We start from the raw sequence: 10,370 nt of genomic DNA on the forward strand, positions 1-10,370 counted from the left end.
AAGTGTAAAATAATCACTAAAAGGACTTATTTGGTCTTGTATTCTAATACCTATACATTTAAAATATAAAAGAACTACACTGTGGTCCAGGAGCAATGCTATTTCACTCTGATGTATGTTCTAAACATACTGTGGAAGTGACAAAATTCACTTTGAACAGAACATCAATATCACTTTATTGTGCCTTAGAGCTGGACTGCACCCTTTGACAACACATACCCTCCGATCACTTAGCGTGTCTCAGCTGGGGTGAGAGAAGCCTTTCAAAAGTTGGAGTGTGAGATGCAACACAAATTATTTCAGTACAGTTTTGAATTTCTCTTGTTGAACAGATAGGGATCATCCATTTCCCACCCATAATTCCACACACACACACATACACACAGAGTCAGGACAGTGAAACCGCCTGTCCCAAGTGGGGTCACGACAAATCAGAGCCTAACCCAGCAACACAGGGCACAAGGCTCGGGGTGGGGGGGACACACCCAGGATGGAATGCCAGTTTGTCGCAGGGCACTCCCAAGACCTGCCAAAGAGCAGGACCCGGCCAAAGCCGCTGCACCACCGCGCACCCCTCTTATGTAATTATTTTTACAAAAACATCAAACGAATTTTAAGAGAAGACAACCTGTACGGTCACACTGACTGGTTTGGCAAGAACTCTGTCAAAGGTAATAAGAACTCTTATCAAGATCTGACTCAGTGGAGCTACTGTCAATGTTTCGAAGATAAAGAGCAACTAAGGTGTCCCAGACAGAACCTGGAGTAAAACATGAGCTGACCTTCTGTACCCATTATTGAACTAAAAAGATTATTTTTTTTTCTTATCTCCACAGATCAGCATAGTTACCAGCCCACCAAAGGTGTCTGGCTCCACACACTGTCCAACTCGACAGGTAAAAAATTTCTCCATTCATCGTTTCCGATGATTAAAATCTTAAAAACTGTCATGCCAGTAATAAAGTCTAAAATAAAACAACAAAATCAATGAGACCAACTAATATAAAGACTGCATGACAGGACCTTTAAAACACTAAAAAAAAAACATACCCCAGGCTTAAAACCAGAAATAATTAAAAGGAACTTACCTGGTAATGCTACCATTCAAGAGGGGTGGTCCCCTGGCCTGTTCCCAGGGTGTTACCATACACCTTACCTACCGCTCATGGGTGTTTTCCTTTTCACAACACAGGTGTCAAAAGGAAGTTAACCCCCAACATCTTGAGGGGTCTCCAGTTGGCAAGATCGGCTTTATCACCCTTCTTTTTCAACAAGGAGAGCACCCTGTCCTCATACTCTTAGTAAGCATGCCCCTGCTCACCACCTCCTCGACAACATGCAAAAACGGTGGCTCCAAAGCATCCCAAAACGTAGAATAAAATTCCACTAGTAAACTGTCGAGGCCAGGAACCTTGTACCAATTCATCTTAACAAGCACCTCTGACAGCTCAAACAAAGTGACGGGGCTCTCTAAGCCACCAAGGGCATCCTCGAGAACCTGCGATGTCAAATTCTCTAAAAAGCTCCTTTCTGTTTCTGGGTCCATTTCCCTGACTTTAAAAAGATTTCTATAAAAACAGGATGCAACCTCCAACATCTGGGCAGTGTCAGTGAGGGACTCACCCTGCTGGTTCCACAGAGAGTTACACCCTCTCTTGCATTTCAAGTCCTTCACCTTGTTAAACAAGTAGGAGGTACACTTCTCGTTCTCCTCTACCTCCTTAATTGTGGCACCAAACAGAAAGGCTTTGGCCTGCTGCTCATGTAGCCGCCTCAGTATAGCCTTTATCTCCACAGCCCTATCATAATCGAAGGTCCTGCCGTCACTGTGGCAAGAACAAATCCTCTGGAGTTCCTCCTCAAGTGAGCTGATATCCTGACGTCGCAAAACGACATGTTGGATACAATAGTTGATGGTGAGGGTCTTGGTCTTCGCCTTGACCCCCTCCCACCAATCAGCCAGCGAGGAGAAAAAATCCATAGAATCCTGCTACAATGAAAAATTCTCATAAAAAAGTTCTGTATACTCCTTTTCTTGGAGGACTTCAATATTCAGCTTCCAGTAGCTATGGCTATGGGTTGTGGCCCAAACCATCATATGGTCCATGGACCACTGGGCAGTCAAAAGAACCTTTTTAATAGTAACGGAGGGCAATGCTAAAAAGTAATCTAAACGACTGCAGGCGCTGTGGCTGTTGCACCAGTTAATGCCCGGATCAGTGGGGTTGCATTTTCAAAAACCGTCAGTAAGGTTAAAACTGCTAATAAAAGTTTTAAAATGTTTGATACTAGCATCGTTCTTGCCTTCAAAAAAGATGTTGAAGTCTCCTCCTATTACTAGATGTTTATCAGTCACACAATGAGGGACCAGGTCATCAAACAGAGCAATGTGGGGTTTGACCTCCACTGGAGCATAGACGCACAGAACGCGTATGTGCTGACTTCTCCATATGATGTCCACCCCAAAACCCAGTCAACATGAACAATACTATGGCCCTACCTTCTCAAAGGTGCCGTCCCCAAAAAGTGTTCCCACGCCTGTAGAGTGGACTCCACCTACGCGCAACAGCTGCAGGGCCTGTAGTCATTTACATTAGATTTTAGCATTGCCCTCTGTTACTTTTAAGAAGGTTCTCTTGCCTGCCCAGTGGCCCACGGACCATACAGTATGATGGTCAAGGTCACGATTTCTATCTGGAATTTTATTCCACATTTTGAGACATCTTGGGACCAGTCGAGGGGTGCTGGGCAGGGGCATGCTTACCTAGAGGATGAGAACAGGGGTGCTCTCCTTGTTGTACAAGAAAGGCGATAAAGCCAATCTTGCCAACTGGAGACCCCTTATGATGCTTTGTGTTGACGCAAAGATCATTGCGAAAGTCCTTACGGAGCGGCTGAAGAAGGTAATGGCCGACTTGGTCTATCGTGACCAGACGTACGGAGTGTCCGGGCGTTCTGCGTTCGGGAATTTGCATCTGGTCCGGGATACGATCGCCTGGGCGGAGGACCGAAAGTTCCCCCTCATACTACTCGGTTTGGACCAGGAGATGGCGTTTGACCCTATTCAACACCCTGAGCAGACTGGGCTTTGGCCCTAATTTCCTGTGGTGGGTGCACGTGCTTTACACCGAGGTAGGTAGCCAAGTTACCATAAACGCTCCCTCTGGGAGTGGGTGCCCCAGCTGAGTGGACTGAGGCAGTGTTGTCCGCTCTCACCGCTCCTTTACGTTCTTTACATTGAGCCGCTGGGGGCCGGCATTCGTGGCCACCCGGGGATCGACAGCCTGCCCCTGCCGGGGGGTGGCAGTTAGATGTTGAAGCAGGCCCAGTACACGGACGACACTACGTTTTTCCTGTGCTCAGACCGGTTGCTTGGTCGGGCACTTGGCCTGGTTCTGGCGTTTGGGTGTGCCTCAGGCTTGGCGCTGAACCTCGGCAAGTCTGTTGTAAAGTACTTTGGCAGCTGGAAAAACAGAGAGGACTGCATCGGTGCTTTTTCCTGATGTGACGGTCCTCTCAAGGTGTTGTGGGTCAATTTTTCGGAAGGTGCCGCCAAGGCCAATTAGGAAGAATGCTTGGCCAAAGCCAGACGGAAAATGGGGTGGTGGAGAAGGCTCCTCTACTTAATCAGGAAAACACTGGCGCTGAAGGCGGACATCCTCCCCATGTTGCTCTACCTTGCACAGGTGTACCCCTTGTCCCGCACAATTCGGAAAGGCCTTACGAAAGACGTTTTCAATTTCGTCTGGAGGGGCAGGAACGAATACGTGAGCATCCCCCCAGTAGTTTGTGCGTCTTTGGTTGGGCCTTCCAATGCGCCAGTTGGTTGAAATCCTGGTCCAACACCAGGCTGAATGCCGAGACATGGCCCGGTCATTACTGCCATGCTATAAAGTGGAGTAAGACCACAGCGATCGGGGTCGAGGCAGAGACCCTCCTTAAGCACAGGGCCTTGTATAAAGCCATGGTCAAGAGGAGAGGAACTCAAGTTCTTCTGGGCCTCACGGAGGACACGTGGGCCAGGATTCAGCCAAAGGAGCTTGACCACCATCTGTAAGATTTGAACTGGCGTTGTCTACGGAGTAAGTTGCTGGTCAAAGTAATCCTGTACAAGCACAAACTGACCAGTCACCTACTCTGCCCGCAACTCCAGTGCAGCGAGAGCAAAACTCTCCCACCTGCCTTTTGGGACTGTGGTCAGGTGTGGGAGGTCTGGCGTTTGGTGACTCGCCTGTGCAGGAAAATCGATCCGCAGATGGTTTTGACGTACAACAAAGCCTTAAGGTGATCCGTATGTTACTGGTCTTTGATCTTGAAGTAAGACAGCTCCTATGCCTTCAGAACTAGCATCTACTGAGAACATAGTACTTCAGTGTTGGTGCGTTTGTTGCTAATGTTTTCAGCTTTTAAAAAAATTTTTATTGTTAACTTCCCCAGTTCCATTCAGAGTCGTTTCCGAGCAGCTTTCTCGGCTGTGCACTTCCGACAAATTGGGAATGAACTTGGCTAAATACTGCAGCATACCCAGAAATCTCTGTAGAGCTTGTTTGTCTTCTGGTGGCAGTAGTTGGATTACAGGTCTCACCTTCTCATCATCTGGTTTGAGTCCATCAGCTGTGAGTACATAACAGATGTACTTGATCTGTGATGTTCTTATTTGTCATTTTTTTTATTCAATTTAAGATTGTACTCTCTTGTTCTTTGCAGGAGTTTTCTCAGTCTGCGATCATGTTTTTGTATGATTTTGCCCCACACCAACAGATCACCTACAATGCTGATTACACCATACAGATCTCCAATCATCTGTGCTACAGCTTTTTGAAATATCTCTGATGCTGATGACATTCCAAAAGGTAGACGTGGGAATCGGTATCTTCCTATGGGTGTGTTGAATGTACACATCTTGGAGCACTCATCATCCAATTTAATCTGCCGAAACCTTGGTTTGCATCTAGTACAGAGAAGATTTTGGGATTTGGAACGTCTGACATGACCTTTTCTACCGTGAGCAGTGGGCAGTGTTCTCGTTTGATTAAGTGGGTCGAGACACATACGAATTTTGTTTGGCTTAACTATCACTACCATGCTACTGACCCAATCTTTTGGTTCCGTTTGTCTGGCGATTACATCCATCTTTTACCCATCTGTGTAATTCCTCGATTATCTTGCCTTTCAAGGCAACTGGAACTTTTCGTGGCGCATGAACGACACTGGTGTGACCGTTGGATCCACTTGTATGCGATCGTGTCCTGGCATACACCCTAAACCACAAATCTAAATAATCCTTCAGCATGTCATTGTCCTCAACTGTCACTTCATGTACTCTTTTTTATCATGCCTAATGTTTGACATGTGCTTCTTCCTTGTATTGCAGGTGCATCTCTTTCTGTGATCTGGAGCTCAATTCTGTGTATTTGTCTTTTGTAGTGGGGGTGTGGTGGGTTGAACCGAGGTCCTGCTCTCCAGTGGGTCTGGGGTTCGAGTCCCGCTTGGGGTGTCTTGTGACAGACTGGCGTCCTGTCCTGGGTGTGTCCCCTCCCCCTCTAGCCTTACACCCTGTGTTGGCGGGTAGACTCCGGTTCCCTGCGACCCCGTATTGGATAAGCGGTTCTGAAAATGTGTGTGTGTGTGTGCGCATTCCTGTTGTGACGGCTTGTATATTTTTTACTTTTTTAGTCTTCGACCGTGCCAAGGGACATTCTCCGACGGTCTTTGAGCTCTCGTGAAAAACATGTGACGGATGGAAACGCGCTTGTGGCTTCTTTTTTACTAGTCTAAGTCTGCCATCATACACAAAACCACTACCTCCTACATCGTGGTCACGTCGCACGTCACGTACGTGTTTCACGTATTCTAATAGAGTACGTTACAACAGCCGGGATACGGGGCGTAAATACACCATTCGCGCCGTAGACCAGCTCGGGCTCGAGAGACGGAAGTTTCGACGCGCGCACAGAGATTTCCACGTTATGGACGTGCTGTTGCTCGCGCTGGCCGTCGGCGTTGCTGTGGCTCTCTACGGCGTCATGTACGTGGTGTGTGTGAGGGGCGCCTGGTGCAAGAGCAAGCGTACGCTTCACGGCAAGACAGTCATCGTTACAGGTGCGGTGCAGCGCGGCCAAGTTACGAACTGGATTTATAGTCTTTTTTCAAATGAAATTTAAACATGATAACTACGTCCACCACACTCACTCACTGACCACGCCTCGTACCATCGCCATCAACTTTCTGCGAAGTGCAATTGCAGCATATTTCTCAGAATTAATTAATTTGGGTGAGCACTGCTGCAGTAAACTCAGTGACAGTTAAATATGCACGACGTACTATGTTAGTAATGATACAAATGGCGCTGCGAAGTCACGCCCACTATGGTATGTTGTTTGTCCTGTGAACTAACCTTTGTGTTTCTTCAACACGAAATTCTCGCAGACACGTCGCCAGAGGGCGTATTCGAAAGTCACAAAAAAAAAAAAACAAAACAAGTGTGTGTCTTTTAAGGTTTTTATTTAAAAAACTGTTCCATTTGAAGTCTTTTGAAGAACATAACCATGATGATATTACACAATGTGTAGCTGTATTCGTTACCCACTTCCTTAAAATGACAGTACACCGTTAATCAAAAAAAAAAAAAAAAATCATCATCAAATTACCACATTTTGCAGTAAGCAAGAAACTTGAGGGGTATAGGTACACATCTTATGGGGCCAACGATTTTCCGTTTCAGAATTTGTAATTTTCCGTTTCGTATGATTGAGGCAAATTCCGTTTCAATTCCATTTCAGACATAATTCATGCAATTGATGTCAAAAACTATTTTTTAACTAAAAATGTTTTTATTTTGATACTAGTATAAAATATTTTAGAATATTCTTCATTTGAATACTTGAAACAATACATTTTATATAGAATTATTATTCTGTTTATTGAATTGTGACATTTTTTAATTACATATGAAAATGTGTACTAGTATTACTATTACACTTCTAGTAGTATCAAAAGAGCACACAACTTCCCAATAAAATTTTGGCGTCTAGACTGAGGGACAGCGAATTTCTTTATAGACTGTTTCCCTGCCTAAAAATAGATTTATCCACATCAATACTTACCGCCATTTGCTGTAATTATTAGGGGCCGATGGCGATGCTGTGAAATTTGTTGTCGAATTCGCGCCTAGTGTAACTAATTTAATCAATCAGACAGCTGTTTTTTATTTACATACTATAATTTACTACGGGCGAGTTTTTCAACGATTTGATTGGTTGTCATAAATGAACGAACGCTGCCGAAAGCTAATTTATTGACAGTCGCTTTCGTGCGAACAATACTTGACCTTCACGTTAGTTTATGGAACTGCGCAGTAACCGACTAGTCTAATTTCATTGAAATGTTTGCGCATGTGTGCATCATGTGGTAAAACAATAAAATTTCTATTCGCCAAAGAGTTCCATCACGTCACGTGGTAATGCGCAGGTGAACAATTATAATGTACACAGTATGCGCACTCAAATCGAACAGCGGAAGCTCGCAAGGGCTTCTGGGAGATTTGCGCAAGTTTGGTACGTCGCTTACTTTACACCGTGTCATATGGCAGAATTGCCAATAGCAGCAATATCTAGGGAAGAGACTTCAGAAGACTTATATTTAAGAAAATTTCAACAATTAGACACTGTTTGCTAGATTTATGTGCAAAATATGAAATTTTGCATATGAAAACCTAAATTCTGTTTCAAAATTTTAAATCCGCGAATTCCGTCCGTTTTCCGCGATCGCGGAAAATCATCGGCCCTATATACAGCACTGTGTGATTTCTTCAGCAATAAAAAGGGACATTCTTTGACACCTCCTACCACGTTGGTCTTACATGTACCATAATGTGTGTACAGAATCATAAATGTTTAATTGTATGTTTCATATTACTTTCAGGAGGCAACACTGGAATTGGAAAGCCCACGGCGTTGGACTTGGCACGCAGGGGCGCAAGGGTCATCCTGGCCTGCCGCAATAAACAGCGGGCCGAGGCAGCTGTTTGTGACATCATAAAGGTGAGAAAGTGATGGCTAATGGGGTAGTTTCTGGTTTAATTGCTGCCAGAGCTGCCACTTCAAATTTCACCTCCTGTTGTAGTACCCTTGATGAAAGTGCATATCCTAACATGGTTAACTTTCAGGAGAGTGGGAACAACCAGGTGGTGTACATGCAGCTGGACCTGGCGAGCCTGCAGTCGGTGCGCTCCTTTGCCAAGACCTTCCTGAAGCAGGAATCACGGCTGGACATACTCATCAACAACGCAGGTTGGAGATCATTAAAACACTGCTGTGATTTAGCCAGGCTTGTCTGACCTACATCTCCCATGAGTTTGCTGTAGAATCACAGATAAGTCTGTTAACAGAGTTTAGAAATCGAATATTCATTTTTAATGCTTATCTCCCAATGCAGAAGAAGTTTGTCCATTAAAAAAAAAAAAGAATCCACCTTACTAAAATTCTTCTCAGTCTTGTTTCATTGAAGCAGCCCACCTGTTTTACTGCCACCACCCTAAAAAATTTTTTTTAAAGATACCATCTTTTGTAGTCGTAAGCACAGTCTGCTCTTTGCACGAGAAATTGTCCTGTGCACTTTGTAAAATATGTTTCTCTTCCATTTTTAGGACTTCACGTTCAGGGGAGAACTGAGGATGGCCTTGGAATGATATTTGGTGTCAATCACATTGGCCACTTTCTGTTAACCCACCTGCTACTGGAGCGACTGAAGGAGTGTGCCCCCAGTCGTGTAATCAACGTATCATCCATGGCCTATAGATGGGGACATATTGATTTCGACAATGTGAAGACCCACAAAGCCCTCAGGACCAGCAGTTCTTTCATGCAGACAGTCAAGGCCTACTGCGACAGCAAGCTGTGCAACATCCTTTTCACTCGTGAGCTGGCCAAGGGGTTGCAAGGAACTGGGGTCACCTGTTACAGCCTTCACCCTGGTGAGCAGGTCCAATGTTCATATTTGCATCAACATGAAGGTGCTTGTTTATGTTATTTATTGAGCTGGAAGATGCTCTTCTCCAAAGCCATAGACAACTTGGTATAAACAAGTGTTTCACCAACTTATATAAAGAACCAGATGCAGGCACATGATTCACAAAGTATAGTAATCAGTTCAGTAACACTGTTTTCTGCCATCATATATTACATTACAAATAGCTGTGTATGTAGAATTGATATGGTCCAAACTTTTTTTTTTTGGGAACAAATAAGTACTGAAGGTTTATGGAACAGACAGGAGATGTTTGTCTGGAAGAGATGTTTTACATTTATTCATTTAGCAGATACTTTTCTCCAAAGCAACATCTAAAAAGTACAGTGCATTTTATCAGAAAAAGGAAAGAATTTGGCTGCAAACACATGATTACAGAATAGTTAATTTGTCACATTCCACCATATGAACCAGTACCTACTTGCCTGATCTCTAAATAAAGTTGACTCTTCTTGAATGTTGAGAGGGATTCAGCAGTTCTGAGGGAGCTGATTCCACCACACTGCAGCCAGAAATGAGAACTTGAAGGTCACTGTTCTGTCATTGCATTAAAACAGCTCCCTTTGCCCTTGTTTAGAAGTGTTGTGATGTCTCTTCGTTTGTTGTCCTCAGGAGCAATCAACACGGAGCTCAGTCGTTACGCCAACCCCATCATCAAGATCCTGACTCGTCCGATGACTTTTCTGTTCTTCAGGAACCCAGTGGCCGGAGCACAGACCACGTTGCATTGCGCCTTACAGGAGGGCATCGAGCCCCTGAGTGGTCGTTATTTTAGCAACTGCGCTGTGATGGATGTGAAAGCCGAGGCACGGGATGATGCCACGGCCAAGAAGCTGTGGGAGATCAGCGAGAGGTTCTGTGGCCTTTCTTGAGGCCTTAGAGAGACCAGCTGGGTATCCTCTTTGGAGCTGAGAGAGGCCAGCAGGGAGGTGGAGACAACAACTCTATGTTAGATTTACTTAAATTGTCTTTTTAAATCTAATCCTCCTTGTATTGATGAATTCAGTGGAATAATTGGTAATTTGTTTTAAAATAATTTGGACCAGCCCTGGGGGGTGCAGTGATGCAGCAGGCTTTGCTGGGTTCCACTCTCTGATGGGTCTAGGGTTCAAGTTCTGCTTGGGGTTCACTGGGATGGACTGGCATCCCTTCCTGGGTGTGTCTCCTCCTCCTCCACCCTTGCACCCTGTGTTGCTGGGTTAGGCTCTGGCTCGCCGCGACCCCTTTTGGGATGAGCGGTTTCAGGCTGTGTGTGTGTGTGTGTGTGTGTGTGTGTGTGTGTGTGTGTGTGTGGGGACTGACCACTTGTTTTTCAGGGAACCTAAATTTTTAATGATTTGGGT

General features: G+C 44.9%; 1 protein-coding gene across 1 annotated transcript; it reads left to right on the forward strand.

Annotated features, from left to right (window-relative positions):
* The first annotated feature begins 5,870 nt into the window (after nt 1–5,870).
* Nucleotides 5,871–10,109, forward strand: LOC108932370 (dehydrogenase/reductase SDR family member 13-like). The gene is made up of 5 exons (XM_018748689.1): nt 5,871–6,102; nt 7,924–8,042; nt 8,168–8,291; nt 8,648–8,974; nt 9,640–10,109. Exons 1-5 carry the CDS (start codon nt 5,970–5,972, stop codon nt 9,897–9,899), a joined length of 963 nt encoding a protein of 320 aa, XP_018604205.1. The 5' UTR covers nt 5,871–5,969; the 3' UTR covers nt 9,900–10,109.
* The last annotated feature ends 261 nt before the right edge of the window (nt 10,110–10,370 follow it).

The sequence above is a fragment of the Scleropages formosus genome, chromosome 10 (genome assembly GCF_900964775.1).
Source record: "Scleropages formosus chromosome 10, fSclFor1.1, whole genome shotgun sequence".
Taxonomy (NCBI): Eukaryota; Metazoa; Chordata; class Actinopteri; order Osteoglossiformes; family Osteoglossidae; genus Scleropages; species Scleropages formosus.

What these genes read in the sequence shown, in the direction of transcription:
- LOC108932370 (XM_018748689.1), top strand. Translation starts at nt 5,970, where the DNA reads ATGGACGTGCTGTTGCTCGCGCTGGCCGTCGGCGTTGCTGTGGCTCTC. An exon ending in CAAGACAGTCATCGTTACAG is followed by an intron (nt 6,103 to 7,923) that starts GTGCGGTGCAGC and finishes TATTACTTTCAG; the next exon opens with GAGGCAACACTGGAATTGGA. An exon ending in CATACTCATCAACAACGCAG is followed by an intron (nt 8,292 to 8,647) that starts GTTGGAGATCAT and finishes TTCCATTTTTAG; the next exon opens with GACTTCACGTTCAGGGGAGA.